Source organism: Panthera tigris, chromosome D3, assembly GCF_018350195.1.
Source record: "Panthera tigris isolate Pti1 chromosome D3, P.tigris_Pti1_mat1.1, whole genome shotgun sequence".
Classification (NCBI taxonomy): domain Eukaryota; kingdom Metazoa; phylum Chordata; class Mammalia; order Carnivora; family Felidae; genus Panthera; species Panthera tigris.
The window spans coordinates 30,226,548-30,248,819 of record NC_056671.1 but is presented as its reverse complement, the minus strand read 5'-3'; the positions used below and the strand labels follow the sequence as shown (position 1 = coordinate 30,248,819).

Here is a 22,272-nt window from a genome sequence, read left to right as displayed (position 1 = left end):
AAGGGGCATGAGGGAGACTTTGGGATGATGTAAATGTTCTACTTTGATTGTGGTGGTGGTTTCTTGGGCACATACATCTGCCAAAACTCATTAAGTGTATACTCAATATAGATTCATTTTACTGCATGTAAATTACACCTCAAGGTTGATTTTTTTTAACATGTATTCATTTTTGAGAGACAGAGACAGAGCATGAGTGGGGGAAGGGCAGAGAGACTGGGAGACACAGAATCCGAAGCAGGCTCCAGGCTCTGAGCTGTCAGCACAGAGCCCAACACGAGGCTCGAACCCACAAAATGTGAGATCATGACCTGAGCCGAAGTCGGATGCTTAACTGACGGAGCCACCCAGGTGCCCCGTCAACATTGATTTTTAAAAAAAAAAAAATCAGTTCTGGGGCACCTGGGTGGCTCAGTCGGTTAAGCGTCTGACTTCGGCTCAGGTCATGATCTCACGGTCGTGGGTTCGAGTCCCGCGTCGGGCTCTGTGCTGACAGCTCAGAGCCTGGAGCCTGTTTCGGATTCTGCGTCTCCCTCTCTCTCTGACCATCCCCCGTTCATGCTCTGTCTCTCTCTGTCTCAAAAATAAATAAACGTTAAAAAAAAAATTAAAAAAAAATTAAAAATAAAAAATCAGTTACTCAGAAAAAAAAATTTTTTTTTTTTTAGATTTTATTTTTAAGTAATCTCTACACCTGACATGGGGCTCAAACTTCCAACCCCAAAATCAAGAATTGCATGCTCTACTGACCAAGTCAGCCAAGTACCCCCAGAAAATTCTTTTCTGACCACCCTCCTCAGATAGGCCAGGCTCCCTAGTATGCACTCACTTCATAATCTGTATTTTCTCCTACTGCATTTCTCCAAGTTTGCAACAATAATGTTTTGACTGGTTGCCTGTTAGTTGACTGCCTCTAGATGGGGAGCACCAGTAGGTCCTGATCCCATCTCTCTGGCTCACCACGGATTGCTAAGCACCTAGCACCAAGCCTGCATGCAGTAGGTGCTACATGGGCACTCATTAAACAAATGAATGCAGGAAGGAGGGAACGCAGAGGGCTGGGACCCTGGGCAGGAAGCAAAGAAGAGAGCTGCCACTGGATCTGGGGCCCACCACACCTACAGAACTACAGCTCTGTGGCCTGGATGACTTCCGGGCCCAGCCACTCAGGGCCCTGGCTCTGCCTAGGGAAGTTGAGTCTGTGAAGTTCCTCAGAGATCTCCAGGAAGGTCTTGCCTTTGGTCTTGGGGAGGAAGAAGCCAGTACAGATGGTCCCACAGACACAAACACCCAGGAAAGGCACATAAAGAAAGTGGCACAAGCCTTCCTGTGAGTGAAAAGAGTCTCTGAGACCTGGTGTGTGCCCTGTTCAGGATCAGACATAAGGCCACATGACAGGTCATGATGAGGGATTTGTCCCTCTTTTTGAGTCCCATCCCCTCCAGCCTCAGGCTCCCAGGATGGAGACTTCCCACTGGGGCTCTCCTGCAGACACAGGGGAAAACCTAAGGCAAGGGAAGGGTGGGGAGGGTGCCTACCATGATGAAGGGAAACCCCAGCCCGACCAGGAAGAGCATGGTCCACATGAGCACCCCGCAGACCATAGAGGCAGCAGGGCGGGCCTTCTGGTCAAAGAGCTCCATGGCCAGAATCCCTGTCACTCCGGCTAGAAGGAAGAGCAGGGACAGGGGCTGCCAGCCAGGGCTGCCACCTTGTCCCCAACATAGGAGTGGGGGCCCCTTGTCCTCTTCTCCAGCCATTCCCTCCCAGAAGCCCCAGTATAGGGGGGCTGGGTGGCAGGGCATGCGGGTGACTTTGCATTTATAGCCACTTGTCATTCGTGAAGACATTCGTGTTCCTTCCGCAAAGCCCAAAGTGCAGAGCTCCTTGGGCCCACTCACCAGGGCCAATGCCAAAGCTGAGGATGAGGGCAAAGACGCAGAACATGGCCAGGTAGGGCATCCAAGGGAGGGAGCTCTGCAGCAAAGGGGCAGAGGGGGTGGAGTGAGGTGGAGACCAGGCTGCCCCAAGCCACAACCCTCATGCCCAGCCCCACTACCTGCAGGCACAGGGCCACTGTAAAGATACTTCCACAGCAGGCCATCAGACCATACCCCGCTATCAGCAGCTTCCGGCGGCCCACCATCTCGATCACTGCACACTGCAAAGGAAAGGAGCCCTCAGTAACTGACCTGTGTGCTGGAAGCATGCTTCCTTTGGTTTAAAGGCCAGCAGTGGGCAGCTCCAGGTGTGTGTGAGGAAGCAATTAGGAGCAGTTGACTGCTTCAGGAGATTAAGACATTATTAGGGGGGGCCTGAGTGAGTTAAGCACCGACTCTTGGTTTGGGCTCAGGTCATGATCTCAAGGTTTGCAGGTTCCAGCCCCACATTGAGCTCTGTGCTGACAGCTCTGTGATGCTTGGGATTCTCTCCCACCCTCTCTCTCTCCTCTCTCTCTCTCTGCCCCTCCCTTATTCGTGCTCTCTCTCTCTCAATATAAATAAATAAATAAACTTCAAATGCTGCTGACTCACCCCATTTGAGCATAGTGAACTGGAGTGGAAAAGGGCCCAAGGTAGAGGACTTGATAGAAGACACTCCTCCAGGTGTCAGAACCTGACGCACCCCCACCCCCACAGGGCTGGTGGAGGGTCAACCCCTGAGCCCACGACAAACTCAGATAAACTCACACTGATACAGGCCGCGAGCAGCTCGCAGCTCCCAGTCCCCACGATAGCATACTGGACTTTCCCCTCGGGGATCCCGGCCTCCCGGAACATGGAGGAGGCGTAGGCATACACCTGGACAGGGGGGCAGAGGGGTGGGCTGCCAGCTGCCTGTGGTCTGCAGCCCTCCCACCCCCAACCAGTTGAAGGACGCAGCGGGGAGCCTCACCGAGTTGGTTCCGCAAAGCTCCAAGGCACTGCCCAGGACCATGAGGCTTGTCACCTGTCTCCACAGCCCGCGATCCTGGAACAACTCCCATGGGCGCAGGGCGCGCCGGCCCTGGCAGAAGATACGCTCCTCTTCCAGCTCAGCCAACTCCTCCGCCACCTCCGTGGTGCCCCGCAGCCGCTGCAGCGCTAGAGCAGGATGCAAGGGCAGAGGGCGCTGGGCCTCATTTCCCCCAACCTCTGCTTGGTGCCCTGCAGTGAGCTCCCACCCCAGCTCCGTTCACTCTCTCTCTGGGTCCCCCTGATCAGATGGGGATGATCTTCCTGTCCCTGTCATTTCAGGGCATCAAGAACCAGAAAAGGTTTTAGGAGCTGGGGGTTCTGTGGATACATCAGAGGGGACACAATTGTGGCAGATGACCATTATCCAATGTCCCCAGTTCTCCACCCTTCCCTGTATCTATGCTCTCTGCTAGGTGATTTTTGTAGCTGCCCCCACAAAAGGGGCAAGTATGCATCCTGCTCCTTGGCACTGCGCTGTGCCATGTGACTCACTCTGGCCAATAGAATGAGGTTGTAAGGAGGATATGCAAATTTCTGCCCAAGCCTTAAGAGACCTTGCTCATTTCTACTTGCTTTTCTCCCATCACCATAAAGACATGAGATGGGGCTAGCCCACTGGTCCCAGGAGGAGCAGAAATGACCCAGCTGAGACTCTCCTAACTTTGCCAGTGCCCAGACGACCTGCATGAGTGACCAAGACCAGCAGAGCCACCAGCTAGGCACAGTCTATATCAGCCAACCCCAGAGAACTCACAGACACTTGAGCTAAGTAATTGCTTCTTTGGTTTGCCATGAGATGTGATTATTAGGCAGCAATACAAAACTAATGAATTAACTGGTGCCAGGAGTAGGTGCTACCATACTAGACCTGTGATCTATGGCATTGATTCCAAGACCAGGCAGAAGATGGTGAGGAGGTTGGAAAAATGGGTATTCAGGGCAGTAGTGTGGAAGAAAATACAGAAACACAAACAAACAGACCTAATGAACTTCTGGACTGGAGTGAAGAAACCTCTATATGTTGAAAGCATGAACTGGTTGCTGTTAGCTGAGTATTCTAAGCTTACTATATTGAAACATGAGCTCAAAAAACCTTCAGAGGGAAAAAGATTTAGTTCCAGAACTCACTAGGTTGGTTTAATAAAAAAACAAACAAAATAAACCTGTTGCTTATCTCCAGCCTCTCCAGTTAGCAAAAAGAGGCTCACATTAAGTTACAGCCTGAAAGCAAAGATCAAATCCAGAGCACTGCCAGTGAGTCATGGACGCAGGGCAACAATCAAATTAAGGGTGTGGCTTAATGCAGTGACTCACTGCAATGGAAAAAGAGGCATTTAGAAGGCTTAAGGATGTTGGTCCCCAGCCTCCCAACATGCCCCAAATTCCAGTAAGTCAGTCTCAAGAGAGAAGCATGCCTCAGAAAGACTTGTGGGTATGGCTTTTTGGCACATCAATCAAATACATAGAAAAATCACATCGGTTTCAAGAAAATTATATTGACAAAAGCTCTGCCAGCCTGGAGAGAAAGGGACCAAGACAATTTGAATGTGCCCAACTTTCTGTGGGTACATTTGCAATGCCCTCTTCAGAAGGTGACTAGGAAGTATATCTCAGAGGGAAGAAGCAAGAACCTGGGGAAACCATGACCTGGGGAGCCCCTCCTAGGGGCCAGAGCCAGGACTTGATCATGAAACATTCCCTACCCCCAAGGCAGGGAGATCTGGCAGCGTTTTCTTAAGAGCACATCGGCATTAAGGATTGGTGACTGCGTCCTGCTTCCTTGACTCCTTGTCTTTGGAATGAGGGTTAGTTCTGGTTACACTGTCCTACTTTCACATTGTGTGCTGAGTTCAGAGAGGCAGACTTGTGTTTTTAGTGCCTAGGTGTCTGGATCAAGAGAAGGCACATATAGATTTGATGTGATCTTAAGATCCTGGACTTCAAGACTGACACCATGATTGGGTGAGACTGTGGGGTCCTGGATGACATTGAGCATGTTTTGCACAGGGGAGGGATATCAATAATAGCTGTGGCCACAACAGCAAGCTGAGAGGGTGCCTGAGTGGGCCCTGGTCTTCACCCTTCTCCAAATCTATACCCCTTGCCATGGGAGAGGATATGCCATTGATTTTCCCATCCCTTGACTTTGGGTTCAGGGACAGGACTCTCTTTGGCCAATGGGATGTTAATGCGCATGGGGGAGGTGGGGTGGACCATGGGTTTGAAAAGTGTTTGTACAATTGGATCTGCTTTCTTGTGCCTCTGCTGTCGCTATAATAAGAACATTCCTGGGCTAGATTGTTGGTACTAAGAGTGAGAGGAAAGTCATGTGCAGCAGAGCTAAACTACTCCAGCCCAGACCAGCCTGGACTGGCTGACCTCCAGCTGATTCCCAGACACCATGAGCTGGCCCAGCTGAGATCAGCAGTCATGCAGCCAGCCCAGCAAGTAAGTGGGTGGAGGATGCAGTAAATGATTATTGTTTTAAGCCAGAGATTTGGTATTGTTCCTTGGGCATCACTATCATGGCCATAGCTAATGAATAAGCCCATAAGCACCCAGTTGGCCTTGGGTTTGTGAGGTCTTAACATGTTTCATCTTACATATATGGCGGCGGGGGGGGGGGGGGGAGTCTTTATTGGCACCATCCTACAGTTCCTGGATGGCAGGGTTCAGGTCTGCTCTATCCCACTGCCTTGGCACTCAGGGCAACCCCTTGGTAAATAGTTTTGAAGAGATGGGTTGTCAAAAAAGGAGGGACAGCTTTCTCCTGATAAATGAAACCCAAGCAATGGAGACTCACATGCTCTGGACAGATGTGCCCATTTGTCAAGGGTGGTCTGGGAACACAAGGACTCACCTGCCAGGCAGGCCTCCATGTCTCCACAGTCAATGAGGAGGTAGCGTGGGCTCTCAGGGAGCAGAGGGAGGAAGGCAAGCTGGAGCACCCCAAGCACCAGGCAGCTGGCCAGCAGCAGGTGCCAGGCCTGTGGGTCCCCCAGGAGTTCCCTGGGGAGGCAAAAGAGAGGCTGGGCCAGGTACTTTCTTGCCAGAGCCCTGCCCACTTGCCCCTTACTCCCCTGACCCACTCACCTGGCCCCTGTCTGCCCTCCTGAAGGCAGAGGATCTGCATTGCTCTCTGTTTCCTCAAACCAGTTCTGGGTCTGGACACCAAGATCCCTCCCTCCAGGTGTTGGCTCCACCTTATCTGTAGCAACTCCTCTTCCCAGGGCTCTGGGATCTGCCCTCTCCCCTCTCTTCTGGGATGACTAGGACACGTTCCCCTTTAAAAGCCCAAATCTTCACCCTCTCCCTTTTTAAGATCTGTTCTTTGCTCCCTGATCTGGAGAGGATGCAAAATGGTGATTTACACTTTAGTGTGGTTGACTAACACCCGTTTTATGTATTGGCCAGATGGGTGTAGACAGGATTTCAATACAAAGATTTCTTAATACAAAGAAGCAATGCCTTAATACTTAATGGATAGAGGAGAAAGTTAGGCGAAGGGCTTTTACTGGCACCCCTCAAACCACTCAGTGCACATGGAGGCAGGTTGCTTACCTGAGTCCAACCACCTGGCCTATCACAATCCCTAGGGCAGTGAAGGTGACTGAGGTCATGGCCACAGCTCCTCGGAGCTCCTTGGGGACGCTTTCCCCTAGGTACATGGGCTGGACATTCATGCTCACACCTAGATGTGTGCACAACTAGTAAGTTTCGGAGTATTTTCTTTCATAGGAATAGATAACTAATATAGACATAGACACCTGGCCATATAAACAGTATTGAGTCAAGAGGGGATTTGTTGATGGGTATCCCTAAACACCCAGGTGGATGTGCTCAAAACTCTGCTTCCTCACATGACAAACCCCAGAAACTGAGGAGTCCCTAACAGCCTATTCTGCCTCTGTAATGAAAATCCAAGAATGCATCCTTTGTACCTTGGCTGCCAGGAAGCTCATGGCTTAGAGTATGGCTCAAATATGGGAACTCTGTCAGCACAGGTTTGGGTATGTTTGTACTCACACCCTGTGTGAGTTTTAGAAACTTTTTCATGTTTCTATATCCACTTTAAGTGTCTAGTTATATGAGCCTTTTTAAGAGAAACCATATTTAATCATTTTGCAAAAGAAGAGGTGGGCATGAATGAAAAATGTGAATGGGGTGCCTGGGTGGCTCAGTCAGTTAAGCATCTAACTTCGACTCAGGTCATGATCTCATAGCTCATGAGTTTGAGCCCCACATTGGGCTCTGTACTGACAGCTCAGAGCCTGGAGCCTGCTTCGGATTTGGTGTCTCCCTCTCTCTCTGCTCCTCCCCTGCTTGCGCTCTGTCTCTCTGTTTCTCTCTCTCTCAAAAATAAATAAACAGTTAAAAAAAATGTGAAGAAAGAGAATACATGAATGGATGAAAGAAATAAAGAGAACAGATGAATGAATAAATGGAATACACAAATGAGCAGGAAGAGAGAGGTAGGATGGGCTGCCCTCCCCCCATACCTGCACTGACTCCCAAGGGCAGCCTTCCCAGCATGACCATCTCAAAGGAGCCTGGTCTGTGGCTGAAGCCAAACAGGGTCGCTGTGGCCACCACAAAGATATTATTCACCAGGAGGGACTTCTTCCTGGGGGGAAAGTAGAATACAGGTAAGAGAGGCTCATGTTCAGTCTAGCGGAACTCTCCCTGGGGATCCCTCTTGGCAGCCCCAGCCAGCCCTGATCAGACCTGTGTGTGAACATGTGTGAGCCGTGTCAAGGAGTCTAAGCTACATGAAGGGAAATGTCCATTAGCCATTGTGCCTACAGACTACCTGGGGCATATTGTCACACCCATTTCCCAAGATACCTGAAGTCCCTCTCCTTTCTGCCTGCACCACAGTGTGCAAAATTTGCATCTTACAGCTTTATCTCTTCAGATTAAGCATTGCTTTCTTCCTACTCCTTTGTAAAATGAGGGGCCTAACATCTGATTTCTTAGACACAATTAAACCATAGAGAAGAAGAGCAGGGACTTTCAGAGTAAGGGAAGGGATGCATGGAAAGCCAAGTACAGTCCCCTCACATTTTCTTCCGTGTATTATAGAGTCACTTCTCAGAACTTTTAGGATGGCTTGATGGCCCAGGCCTCACTCAGTGGGACAGACTGCAAACCAGGGAGCAGGCAACAGAAATGTCAGTGAGGAGGCATCGGCTCTGAGACTCCTGATATTGAGCATGGAAGTGCTGTCACACAGTGACTTGAGCTCACTGTAGATCATACAGCTTACTATACCAACAGGGAAACTGGAACCTAGTGGAGGCCAGTATTCTGCCCAAAGTCAACAGCACACTGGTGACAAAATGTGAATGTTAAAGCATAGATCTGCTGAGTCAAGAGAATGGAGAATGACATCCATTATAACAAACCTGATCCAGCAATAACTCCAGTTGAAAACCATATATGAAAAAAAAGAAAAGAAAAGAAAACCATATATGGTGGCTTCTTCGGTGGTGTGAATTAATAAAGTACTTCAACTGTGGGGTATTTACTTGGTAAATGCATTTTGCTCCATTTCAATACACAGACAGCACCAGAAACATGCAGTTTTCACCTAGTAGGGGCAGTAATATACCTTTGCTGACCTGCCTGAGGCTAGAGCAGCTCTCCAGCTCTGGGCCAGAATCCCTCCCACCGGGAGCTACACATCCCACAGGGCACCCTGCTGGCCCACTTCTTTGATGACTTTATACCGAAAGGACATGGAGAAAGGCACTATAATAGTACACTAGAGGTCTTATAAGGTACAAGCATGACAAAGAGTAGAAACTGAAAAACGAAGGGGCCACTGCATCAATGAACTGCTGAGGTTCAACAGGCTAAGATATGTCATTATATTTCCTCCAAAGTGCATGAGAACTCTCTGCCCTCCCTCTAAGGATGGGCAAATCTCAGAGGATTTCTTCCCATTTTGGAGGGAGCCTGCACCACACAGGCTGTTGTGATTTAGCACATATATCAGTTGATTTGAAAACCTAGCAGCTTCCAGCAGAGCTAAGCAAGAAGAATATTCTCTAGGGAGTCCAAACTAAGTGCAAAGAGCTCTGCCACTTGCCCCTTTAGACCTAGGAGACCCTGTAATGCTCCAAGTGACTGTGGCAGTTGTCTAAAAGAACAATCACAATGCAAGACCTAGAGTTTTGGGGTACAGCCACTCTACTTCAGTGAATTACCATCCTCTTAATTAGAAATAACTCTGGCCTTGTCAGTAGGCCTTAGCGGGGAATAAACACAAGGCTGTAGGACCCCTAGTGGCCATGTACCCATCATGCACTGGGTGTCCTATGACACACCTATGCTAAGGTTGAGTGTGCCCAGTAGCATTCAATTGCTATTTAAGTGAATGTGGCCCCAAAGGTTCTGATGAGCAGGTTACTCATGTCAGCATACCTACACGACCACGCTGCCACCCTTCTCCCAAGGCACACCAGGGCCTCTTTCTTTTCTTCAGTTTTTTTTGTTTTAAAGTTTATTTATTTTTCTTTTATGTGGATCCTGAGAAACTTAACAGAAGACCATGGGGGAGGGGAAGGAAGAAAAAAAAAAGTTAGAGAGGGAGGGAGCCAAACCATAAGAGACTCTTAAAAACTGAGAACAAACTGAGGGTTGATGGGGAGTGGGAGGGAGGGGAGGGTGGGTGATGGGTATTGAGGAAGGCACCTGTTGGGATGAGCACTGGGTGTTGTATGGAAACCAATTTGACAATAAATTTCATATTAAAAAAAAAAACCACTTCAGAGAAGAAAGAACTTGAAATATTTCTATCCCCAACTTAACAGAAACCCCTGGGGGAGGGGAAGGAAAAAAAAAAAAAAGAGGTTAGAGTGGAAGAGAGCCAAAGCATAAGAGACTCTTAAAAACTGAGAACAAACTAAGGGTTGATGGGGGGTGGGAGGGAGGGGAGGGTGGGTGATGGGTATTGAGGAGGGCACCTTTTGGGATGAGCACTGGGTGTTGTATGGAAACCAATTTGACAATAAACTTCATATATTGAAAAAAAAATAAATTAAAATAAATAAATAAATAAATAAATAAGTAAATAAATAAATAAATATTTCTATCCCCAAAAATAGAGGGTGGCAAGCTACAGCCAATGGATCAAATCCAGCTTGCCCCGTTTTTCCAAATAAAGTTTTATTGGGACACACACACACACAAAAATAAAGTTTATTTATTTTTGAGAGAGAGAGCAGGGTAGGGGCAGAGAGAGGGGGATAGAGAATCTCAAGCAGGCTCCACGTTCAGTGGAGCCCGACATGGGGTTTGATTCCCCTACCATGAGATCATGACCTGAGCCAATTTCAACAGTCAAACGCTCCACTGACTGAGTCACCCAGGTGCCCCTCTTGTCTTCAGTTTGAAACAAACAAAACAAAGCTTAACCCTGGTTTGTAGATGGCTCTGTGCATTAGTTCTAGCCAGAAATGTAGGGCTATGGCATTAAAGCACTCTCAGATGTGGCCCTAAAAGATACTGGAAAAGTGAAGCCCTTCCTGTAGACAGAATCTTGAGCACGGAATTTTGTCCCCTTTTCCAAAGGATTTGGTCAGATAGTCAAAGTCTTAGATGAAGCAGGATTTGAGGACTGGTTTCAAGAAGGTGTCAGAAGGTTAAACAGATGGATCTCTCAGAATTAGCCCAAAACTTGAACCTATACATGTCCCTGTTTCCACTCACCAGAATCTCCCTTCCACTGAAGAAAAGGCTCTTAAAAACCAAGCAGACAGAATGAACCCCTCTGGGATAGCATGCAGCAGCCTTCCTCAGCCCACCCAGTGGTCACTCCATTGCCTCATAAATCAGGTAGAGTCACAAGGATAGAAAATGCACATGGTGGACACCTAGGTGGCTGAGTTGGTTAAGCATCCAACTCTCGATTTCGGCTCAGGTTATGATCTCACGTTTCATGGATTCAAGCCCCGTGTCAGGCTCTGCACAGAGAGCATGAAGCCTGCTTGGGATTCTCTCTCTCCCTTTCTCTCTCTCTGCCCCTCCACTGCTCATTCTCTCTCTCTCTTTCTCTCTCTCAAAATAAATGAATAAACTTAAAAAAAAAAAAAAAAGGAAAATGCATATGGACTCAATGATAGGGGTCTCCTGTCTCCAGACTAACCACCTTGCCACCCTACACACCCAACCCTGACTCCCAGAAATGGCAACACATGTCAGGAATTCAGTCTGCCACTGGGTGGAAGATGAACTGCACTGGATCCTTGCCCTGGGGATGGGACAGCAAGTTTTTATAACTGAAACAGGTACGTGTGCTGAATTTGAATTTTTAATTCCTTCCCTTCAAGCTTCTGCCAGTGCCATCACATAAGGACACTGTACCAAGTATCATTAGATATTTGGGCAACAATAATCAGATAATAGCTAATTTCTTCTATTTTGCAGGAAGAGCCTAAATTTGTTTGGGAATGTGCCCCTTCCCTTTAAGGTTCAGGTGTAAACCCAACAATCTAACCTAGCCTTGGTGATCTTGTTCTCTGTGCTAGTGGCCTGGTACTGGGCAATGAGACATGGCATCTTTTTTGAAAAGTTTTTTCTGGGGCACCTGGGTGACTCAGTCAGTTAAGCATCTGACTTTGGCTCAGGTCACGATCTCACGGCTCATGAGCTCAAGCCCCATGTCAGGCTCTGTGCTGCCAGCTTGGAGCCTGGAACCTGCTTTGGATTCTGTGTCTCCCTCTCTCTCTGTCCTTCCCCTGCTCGTGCTCTCTCTCTCTCTCTCTCCCTCTCTCTCTCTCTCTCTCCCTCTCTCTCTCTCTCTCTCTCTCTCTCTCAAAAATAAAAACACTTAAAAATTTAAAAAAAAAAAAAAAAGAAAAGCTTTTTCTCTTCTGGATTTAAAACATCAGCTAGGCAGGGGCGCCTGGGTGGCTCAGTCGGTTAAGCGGCCGACTTCAGCTCAGGTCATGATCTCACGGTCCGTGAGTTCAAGCCCTGCATCGGGCTCTGTGCTGACAGCTCAGAGCCTGGAGCCTGTTTTAGATTCTGTGTCCCCCTCCCTCTGACCCTCCCCCATTCATGCTCTGTCTCTCTCTGTCTCAAAAATAAAATAAATGTTAAAAAAAAATAAAAAAATAAAACAAACATCAGCTAGGCAGAAATCCCCTTTCTGCTAGATAATGTTGCCTCTGAGTGAGGCACTTGTAGTTTTCTAGCTGTAAGCCCGAGGACAAAGCCAACACACAGTGGAGCCGGCAGACAAAGTGCTCTCAGAGGAGCACATCCAGGGCACTGAGGTAGCCCTGAAGTCACCCACCTATACACTTCTTGTGTGAGACAAAGGACCTCCTATTGTTTCAGCCAACTAAGTCCTGATTTTGTTACTTGCAGTTGAAGGCATCCTAACAGATACACCTGTTAAATACACAAACATGGATGTAATCTGCATCCAAGAAAGGTAGTTACATCAATGAAAGAAGAAGGGCTGGTGCCATGGAACTCATTACTGCCTTGTGAGTCCCACCATCCAGAAGCAGATGACCTCTTAGGGTAATAACCTGCTGGACATTCCACGCTGTTAGGACCACCAAGCCCACTAAAGAATAAAGATTTGGGTCACCCTGACAGGCAAAGAGCCTCAACCAGTGGAAGTACTGGCTCAAGACAAGAGTAGAAAACTGGAGGATGAAGTCGCCAATGCAAGCAAAGCCTGGAACCAGTTCCAAAACCACAGAGTAGAACTCTACCTGCACTACCAGGCTTTCTGCATCATGTGCTTCAAAATAAATTCACCCACTACTTTTTTGTTCCTTAATAAGTGTTTCCCCTACTCTTTATCCTTTCCTCCTTCTGTGGGATATCTTGATGACAGGTTAATTTGCCATTAATTGTGTAGATTGCAGAACATTGAGAAGTAATGGCAGGGCTGGCAGAATGGTCATTACGTGGAAATCCTGGACTCAGAAAGAATGCTTTCCTGATACTGGCCCTTGTGGTGTGACAAGACAAGGCTCTAAGTGGTCTCACTCAGGGAGAGGTGAATACATTTGCTGGTGTACATGATGAGATGAGTGAGGAACATTAGGAGGGCACACATGGAGCTGAATACACGGGACAAAGGGGTCTACACATGCGGGGTGGCCAGCAAACTGGTGGACTCTGGTAGCCATTTGTTTTTTTCTGCCCCACAATGCTTCTCTCCCACTGCTTCACTGGTGTAGATACGTGACCCACAGTGGGTCAATAATAATCTGTCTTTCTGGATTTGAATCTTGAATGAAGACAGTGAAGACAGAATGTGTATGTCGTTGGAGCTAATGCACTGAAGGCATCTTTCCCAGAAGGATGGTCCAATGCTCTGGCTGTTGAGATCTCAGCACCATCTCAGGTCCTGTTCTTCTTAAGACCTGGCTTCTGAGTGTTTCCTTTCATTCTATGAGCTACTCCAGTATCTTTCCAGTTATTTCAATTTTTCATCAAGTCAGTCCAAGCCTGTCTCTCTCTCTCTCTCTCTCTCTCAAGTAGACTTCTAAAAATTTTCATTTATTTATTTTTATTTTATTTAAATCCAAGTTAGTTAATATATAGTTATATAGTTAATATAGTTATATATATAGTTAGTATATATATTATATATACAGTTAATATATATATAATAGTTAATAACTATATATATAGTTAATATATACAGTTATATATGTAGTTAATATATAGTTATATAGTGTAAATAATGGTTTCAGGAGAGGCGCCTGGTGGCTCAGTCGGTTAAGCATCCGACTTCAGCTCAGGTCATGATCTCGCTGTTTGTGAGTTCAAGCCCCACATCCGGCTCTGTACTGACAGCTCAGAGCCTGGAGCCTGCTTCGGATTCTATGTCTCCCTCTCCCTCTGCCCCTTCCCTGCTCATGTTCTCTCTCTCTCTCCCTCTAAAATGAATAAAAATTAAAAAAAGATTAATAAAATAAAAATAATGGTTTCAGGAGTAGAATTTAGTGATTCATCACTTATGTATAACACCCAGTGCTCATCCCAACAAGTGTCCTCCTTAATGCCCATCACCCATTTAGCCCATCCCCCTACCCTACCCTCCAGCAATGCTCAGTTTGTTCTTTGTATTTAAGAGTTTCTTATGGTTTGTCTCCCTCTAAAAATTTTTTTATTCAAGGGGCACCTGGCTGGCTCAGTCAGAAAAGCGTGTAACTCTTGATCTCAGGGTCATGAGGTCAAGCCCCACACTGGGTATAAAGATTGCTTAAATAAATAAAAACTTAAAAAAAATTTTTTTAATGTTTATTTATTTTTGAGTGAGAGGGAGAGAATGAGAAAGTGCAAGCAGGGGAGGGGCAGAGAGAGGGAGACAGAGGATCCAAAGAGGGCACTGCACTGATGGCAGAGAAGCCTGATATAGGGCTCAAACTCACAAACCGTGAGATCATGACCTGAGCTGAAGTCAGACTCTAACTGACTGAGCCACCCAGGGAGCCCTAAACAAAATTTTTTAAGTAGGCTCCACACCCAATGTGGGGCTCAAACTCACAACCCTGAGATTAAGAGTCGCATGCTCTACCAACTGAGTCAGCCAGGCACCTCTTTTTTCTTTCTTTCTTTCTTTCTTTCCCTTTCTTTCTTTCTTTCTTTCTTTCTTTCTTTCTTTCTTTCTTTCTTTCTTTCTTTCTTTCTTTCTTCCATTAATTTATTCATTCATTATGAGCCTGTCTTGTTTGCACCCCAAGACTGCATCAGTTGGATACGGAGAGGGGAATGAGGCCTGAAGAGGAAATACTTGTTTACGGTCCAATATCACTTGCTGGAGAAATGGAACTGGAAACAAGGAGTCCTCCCTCCTTCAGGACACAGGGCTCTTCCCTCTACCAAATCCACTTGGAAATGTGACTCTTGTGGTGAAACTACAGGTAGGGTAGGAGGCTGGGGAGCTGACCTAGGCCTGGGCCTACAGGGCATCTTCCTTCTCCCACATTCCTCAGCTTACAGACTGGGGTACCAATCATCAAAGGGCATTTGGGGTGTACCCAGAAAGCCCTTACCTTCCCAATATGATGGCCAGGGGCCCAGCAAGCAGTGCTCCAAAGAGGCCCCCCAGGGGGTACAGAGACACGATGAGGGACCACACAAGCAGAACTAGGTGGTCGGGCAGCGGCTGGCTAGTATGCACCTGCCATGTCTCATTGATGAATTCCTGGATGGGCTGTGGACAGAGATACCGGTCAACTTCCCAGGGACAGGCTGGATACAATAGGCCTTCCCCTCCACAGGGCTCTGCCTCTGCAGAGCAGGCACCAAGTCCCTGAGCAATACTGCTCCCCAGCCAGGGGGCAGGAACAGTCTCTGTTTGCCCTTCAGAGTCCACTTCACCCCTTGTCCTCCTGCTTTTGGTACAAGAATCCACCTGCATCAGTGGGCTCCTTGCTGACTGGCTTTCTGTTGGACTTGGACTTGGCCAATGGTGAGCACCAGCAGGGCATCAGAGAGAGGCAGAAGGGGTGTTTGTTCCCAGGTCACCCCAGGCTGGCTGTGACACTCAACCAAAGGTCACTGCTCCTCTCAAGGGGTCCTACTCCATATGGCTCTTTCTTTCCAGTTTCCAGACTCCTTCCATGAGTCTAGGAGTAGTAATGACTCTGGCATTACTGGGCTCTCCCTGGTCTTGTGTGTTCTCTCTGCCCCACTCAACCTTTGTAAATCATCCCTTGTGGTATCTAAACCTGCTTGGTTTATCTGATGTGTGCCACTCATTTACTTGGGACCCCAATTTTCATAGCCTTTAGAAGTACTCTGTTAGATACACATTACTGTGTTCACTGTTTAGACTGGCACTAGGCCTGGGGAAGTGGAAGGACTTGCCCACGGCCTCAGCCACAGGTCAGGGCTGAAGCCAGGTAGTTAGGACACCCCAGGGCCCCACCCCCAGACCTGCAGTTTCAGGGAAGTGAATGGAGGCCAAATGGTTAGGAAGGATTGCACTTGGGCAAGACCCGGGCATACTTCACTTGCTTAGAGATGAAATGTCAGTGTCTGGCTGATCTCAGGCCTCCCAACAGGATGTGAGGGAGGACCTGAGGAGGACAGTGAGTTTAAGGGCCGGGCCAGCTCTCCTCTGCTCAGGCCAGCTCAGGGTAATGGCTGTCAAGCCTAGCACCCGCCAGCTCCCTCTGGGGGAAAGACTGTACAGGGGAGCTAGGACCAGGGCAAGCCTTCCTGTCCCTTGGCGGAAACTCCTCAAGAATGACCATCCAGGGGATTAGGAGGAGCCTCTGAGGCCAAGAAAGTCCTATTTTGGGAGGCTGGGGGTGGCCCATGGGAGATAAAGCCCAAGAGTGCCTGTTGCAGGTGGATCTTTCTCCAGCCTGTAAGTGTGCTGCGACGTGGGCACTCACATGTGTGTTGAATAAACAAATAAACAAGCAAATACAGCTAGCTCAGACCTCCCTTTCTAAGCCCTGCATTTCATCCTTTCTTTAAGGCATTGGGCTGCTATCACTGTTTCTGCCCAGAATGTGGTCCCACCCTGGCTTCTGCTAGGCTATCCTCTCTTCCTTTGGGGACTTCTCTCCAGTTACAGCCAGTTACAGCCTCTCCTGTCCAAAGGTGGTCACCTGACTCAGACTGGCCAATGGGAGGGCTCCACCTCTTGATCACATGATTGGCTGGCCTGAATATGATCCAAATCAGCAAATCGGACTCTTCCCAGACCTTTCAGCTGGAACTACTAGGGAGGACTTTCCTTTGGGGGTTTCCAACTGGCAGGAAGTCAGTCTGGTACAGTTGCCCTCTTGTCACTGAATGGAGAGGGTAGAGGGAACAGGACAGGCAGGGAGAAGACAGCTGCACTTCTGTCCTGGGACCTGCTTCCTGCAGCTCTTTCCCCTGCACCTACAGTGTGCAGCCCCACAACCTTCCCAGCTATGGGACAGGACACTCACCCTTCTGATTTAAGTTACAGGCCAGTTTTTATCAATGGGCTGGAAGATTCACCTTTTCCATGGGCACCACTGAACATCAACATGGGTCAGGTCAGCATCAGGTGCTGGGGGCACAAAGATGATTCAGACACTCAGAGCAAACCAGCAGGAGGTTGCAAACAGCCGACATGCAACCTGAGTGGTGACAGTCAGCACAAAGGGCTGGGGATGGAGGGGTGACTTCCAGCCAGGGACTATTGAAGGAAGGCAGGATGTTTGGATGGTTCTTGTGGGGCTTCTGCAGATGCAGTGGAGAGGGCTTCCCAAACAAAGGAGGCTTAAAGAGAGGGCTGTGTGCATTTGAGGAACTGCATTTAACCTGCTTTGCTAGTGGGGTTCAGGGAATAAAGGTGGAAGACAGGCGGGCAGGTTCTGATCAAGGAGGCCTTGAACTTCAGGTGGATGAGTCTGTCCTGATTCCTATAGGCACAGAATGTTTCTGGGCAGGGAAGTGGCTTGATCAAACTTGAGAGGCTGAAGGCAGAGATGCCAATGAGGAGGCTAAGCCAGCAATCCAGGCAGGAAAGATGGGATCTGAACTGGAGTCATGGCAGAGACACGGGGAAAAATGGCTAGCTAGAGGTAATGAGCAAGGACACAGTGTTTGAGGGGGAGGGGGCCAGAGTCAAGGCTGACCCCCAGTCACTGGGCAGACAGTAGAGTTATCTGCTGACATCAGGGACCCAGGAGGACGTGCAGGTTCAAGAGAGGATGTAGAGCTGGGTTTGAATTTGAATCCACAGGACCAATGGGACATCCCAGTGAAAGTAGACACATGGGAGAAAGTGCCACCAAGTGGATGCTGGCCCGAAGCCCCACAGTGGGCAGCTGTTAGCCCTCACCCAGCACCCACTGGGACGGTGACGGTGAGCACAGAGGATACATACCAACGTCGGGGCACTGATGATGGAGAGGTTGTAGCCAAATTGAAAAGTCCCACCAATGCCAGCCGCACAGATGGTCAGGAGCAGGACACTGCCCTGAATCTGAGGAGAGAGGGGAGGACACAGAGTGACCTTTGGCAGCCTCCATCTCCTCCCAGGACTGGAACCTACCAATCACACCATTGCAATCTATTTGAACCAGGCAGCAATGCTTCCACTTTACAAATGAGGCAACTGAGGCACAGAGGAGGAGAGGAGTTACCTAGGTCACATTGCTGGCAGGCAGCACAGGAAGCCCAGCCTTCTGTTCTGAGTCCAGGTCCCTGCTGGCACCTCACCCTCCACCCTCTCCCCCATGAGCATTTTCCCCAAATGGACAACATTTCTCTGGTCCTCCCTGCCAGGCTGTCCCTGGGCAGGCCTGCTGTGGTTCAGGAGCACAGTGCCCTGATCTGGGGCCCCAGGACATGAAGCTCTGCACCAAACAGGACTGGAGCCCCTGAGCCCCAGCAAAACATTCTCCAACAGAGTGGCTGGGCCTTCTTCTCTTACCTGCCAGCCAGTTCCACAATAAAGCTAACAGAAGGGGTCACATGGGCCTACACATGTGGGGACTTGGGAGGCACAGGAAGAAGCAGAGAGTGGCTGCAGCCAGTGACAGTGCTTGGGTCCCAATGCCAGTTCTGCCCTTACTCCCTTGTCCTAAGTCACTTCTTTGCTGGACCTGGAGATGATAATGCCTACCTCCAGGTTGGGGGACAGCCAGGGTATATGTCCGCCACACATACTTGGTACAATAAAGAACAGTTTTCATCCCTGTGCAATACCCTTAGAGATGGAGAGAGAACTCTCCAAAGTACCCAGCCACAAGAACTCAGTGCCCTAAGGTCCCATCACACTAGGTCAGTATATTTTTTAGGGACTCATAATCTTAATATTTTCCCTGTTATAATTTTTAATTACAAAATAACATGCTTGTTAAATTTTTTGAAAATTCAATATATGCTGAATGTTCTCCACTGACCCAAAGGCAGAGCATTGAATTGCTCCTCTCAGATACTTTCCTGGGTGTTCATGAAGTAGCTGACTACACAAAAATCAAAGTGTTGGTCTTTTCCCAGTAACGATCATACTGCCTTTCTTGTTCTAGCAAATCATCCTGCAAACCTGAAGTCCTACGAGTCAAATTTATGGTTTTTAAAATACTTACACACAAGTTCATAGTGGAAGGATGTTTAGCTGAAGATTTTATGAGGAATTTCCTGAACCTGAAGACTATTTATTCATTTTGTCAAATACCAAGTGCCTGTCCCAGCTAGAAATTATGCTGGGGGGGCAGATACAGCTGGGCAAAAGACTGATGTGCATTCTCCATTTGGTGAGATATTGTGCTGGCACTGGGCAGGCTGAGAAAGAGGCTCTGGGGGGCAGGATCCTGCCAAGGATCTCACCACAGTTCTGGAGACAGGTCCATCACAGGGCCTGCCAAAAGTTCCTATAATAAGTCCTAAGTAACTTCCTTCCAAGCTGGAAGCCACAGGAGGAAACCAGGTAAGGACCCAGGGCTCTGGTCTCACTGGAGTCACATTAAAGCTCCATGTGGGCTGCATGGAGGTGAGCGTTCCACTGAGACAGAAGATCTGCAGAAAGCGGCAAGAGACCCAGAGCCTGGAGCCCCTGGCTGGCTCAGTCAGAAGAGTATGTGACTCTTGATCTTGGGGTCATGGGTTTGATCCCCATGTTGAGTGCAGAGATTACTTAAAAAAAAAAAAAAAAAAAGAGGTTGGGCGGGGGCACCTGGGTGGCTCAATTTGTTGAGCATGCAACTCTTGATTTCAGCTCAGGTTGTGATCTCAGGGCTGTGGGATCAAGCCCTGTACCAGGTTCTGTGCTGGGTGTGGAGCCTACTTGGGATTCTCTCTCTCTCTCTCTCTCTCTCTTTCCTTCCCTCTGCCCCTCTCCCTGGCTCACGCTGTCTCTCTAAAATTAAATAAACAAACAAATAAATAAATGAGACACAGAGCCTGATAACAATTGAGTCCATGTGGCAGGCAGGATATGCTGGCAGGTCTCCAAGATAGCAGGAAATTATTTAATTCACTGAGATCATGCATGGAGATTGCCTAGTCCTGTGCCTGATCATGAAAAACATTCAGACATTAGCTATGGTGGTGATTATCAATTCAGTGAACAAACATCTCTTGCCTCCCTACTGTGGGCAATAAATCAACTGTTCTAGGTGCTATGGATATAACCAGCAGAACAGAAGACAAAAAGCTGTGACCTCACAGAGCTGTCCTTGCAGCTGGGGAAGATGGGCAATAACCAAATGAACAAGGAAAATACATAGTCTGTCAGCTGGTGTGATGGAGGCATGAAGCAAGGAAGGGTGAGAGGGAGTGTTTGGAGAGGGTGGTCAGGAAATAGGCCCTGAGAAGGTGACATCTGCACAAAGACTTGAAAGAGACAGGGGAATGTGCCATGCAGATATCTGAAGGAAATCAGCGCAGGCTGGCAGAGGAGTGAGGGGATTTGCGGAAGGGGAAGAGGCACTCAGAGATGGGAGGTTGAATGCTATGGTCATTCTCTTCTGGCTGCTCCCATTTCTCTGTGAAGGACATCAGGACAGGGTTTAGAGGGAGCATGGAGCATGTGAAGGCTGGGGAATGAGGCGAGAATGGTAAACAGTCGCAGAAGCCGGCAAAGCGGCCAGGACTGCAATACTCAAGAGCTGACCCGCCCAAGGACTCCAGAACAGCACGGGCATGGGGAGGGCTGCTAGGGTGGGATCCTGCGGGGCCACAGGTCCTGTAGACACATGACCCCATGCAACCTTGCACTGACCCCCAGGCCATCCCTGCGAGCGACCTCCTGTTCGTCTGAGCCCAGCACCTAACTCCACTGACAAATAAGCACCAGCTATTTTTGTACACCGACACCTCCGTTAAGCCTTCCAGAGTGGCTGCGTCTGTGCATTCACGCAGGTCTGCAATCCCTGGTCAGAAATACCTGGGCCGGGCGTGGTTCGGAATTCAGATCTTTCCCAATCTCAGGCGGGCATCAAGCACGTACACATCTCTCCAGCATTCGCAGCAACAGGGGCCTGAGCTAGCCAGCTTCTCGGCTCAGGACCGCCGCTGCCACAGGCGAGCGGAGTGGAAGCGCATGCCCGCCGAGAGGAGGGCGGTGCAGTCATTTCAGCAGGCTCTCAGGAGAGCACAAAGCCATGGCGCATGCGCCGTAGGCGTTGAAGCAGCGTGTGCTATCTTCGAGGCAGAAGCGGATGCGCAAGCGCAGTGGGCGTTGAGGGCGCCCTGGTAAGCGGAAGGCTTGCGCAAAGCGTACCTCTGTCCGAGGCGCGCGCCCGAGACACATGCGTAGGCGCACAGGGAGGTTAAGGAGTGTGAGGTGTTGCCTGCAGGTCACCTGGCTCTGAGGCCGTAAGCGCCGCTCCGGTTCATACTCCATCCCTCCCTTTCCGTAGTTTTGAGGCGGAAAAGCCACACACTCCTTGGTCGGCCAAGCCTGGGGCCCATCTCCACAAACCGGAAGGGAGCTCTGGTCCGAGGTCACCGGAGCGCTCCAGATTCTCTCGCGATCCTGGCCCTGGCCTCTCCTCCTCTCGCCCGCGGCCTCCCGCGGAGTGAATCTCTGCCGGTTCCTGCCTCGTTCCCGCTCCGACTTTCGCCGCTGGCCCGCTTGGCCCCTCTGTCACGCTTCCTTTTTTCCTTTTACCCATTTCAGGGCCCCCTGCCCACCCACCGGGGCCCTCCTTCCTTTTGCCCCTTTCGGGCCCCCCTGCCTACCACCAGGGCCGGGGAGACCCCAGTCCCGGGGAGGCCCGTGTCGCCAGGCACAATCTTTGATTCCACACCGACGTCCCCACCCTTTCCCTAGAGGAGGGGCAGAATTAGGAGGGACCGAAGGGCAGACCCAACCAGTCTCTGGAGCGATCTCATCTGTCAATCTTGGCAGAGTCAGTGATTCGGGGTGAGAAGAGAACCGGTCTCGGGTTGATTGCGTGAGAGGCTGGCCCTTTTGGAGGTGGAGAACCACAGGGTCCACCGGGCCTGATTAATCTTTTATTTCTCAGGGCTTCTCAGGCCCTGCATGGAATCCAGGAGTTGGATAAAGGCCAAACCGAAACCCGACTTGCCAAAGATGCTATTTGTGGTCATAGAAACACATACCTGAAAGTGGCCTTAGGAAGCCATCAGAGCAAAGGCTGTGATAGGACTTACACCGGAATGGAGACTGCAGTATCTCTCCTGCTCCTGCCTGGTTTTTGTTTGGTTTGGGCGGCTCTGAACTTTTAAAAAATTTCTAAAAACACCATGCGTTTTTTAAGGAAAAACACAATAAATAAAATACTAGCAGTTGTATGCTTTTTCTGTGTCTGTTGAGATCATACAGGTTTTCTGCTTTGCTCTGTTTATGAGCTCAGTTACATCAATAAAGTTTCTAAAG

At 49.1% G+C, this 22,272-nt stretch overlaps 1 protein-coding gene across 1 annotated transcript; it reads right to left on the bottom strand.

Moving 5' to 3' along the window:
- Positions 1-692: 692 nt before the first annotated feature.
- SLC2A11 (solute carrier family 2 member 11) lies at positions 693-21,731 on the bottom strand. Its single transcript, XM_042962381.1, has 12 exons — positions 21,232-21,731; positions 17,809-17,907; positions 14,987-15,147; positions 7,457-7,581; positions 6,519-6,648; positions 5,818-5,966; positions 2,896-3,083; positions 2,691-2,801; positions 2,060-2,161; positions 1,902-1,977; positions 1,539-1,666; positions 693-1,327 (listed from the first exon to the last, which is right to left on the bottom strand). The coding sequence occupies exons 1-12, from the start codon at positions 21,271-21,273 to the stop codon at positions 1,127-1,129; spliced, it is 1,512 nt and encodes a 503-aa protein (XP_042818315.1). The 5' UTR covers positions 21,274-21,731; the 3' UTR covers positions 693-1,126.
- Positions 21,732-22,272: the final 541 nt, after the last annotated feature.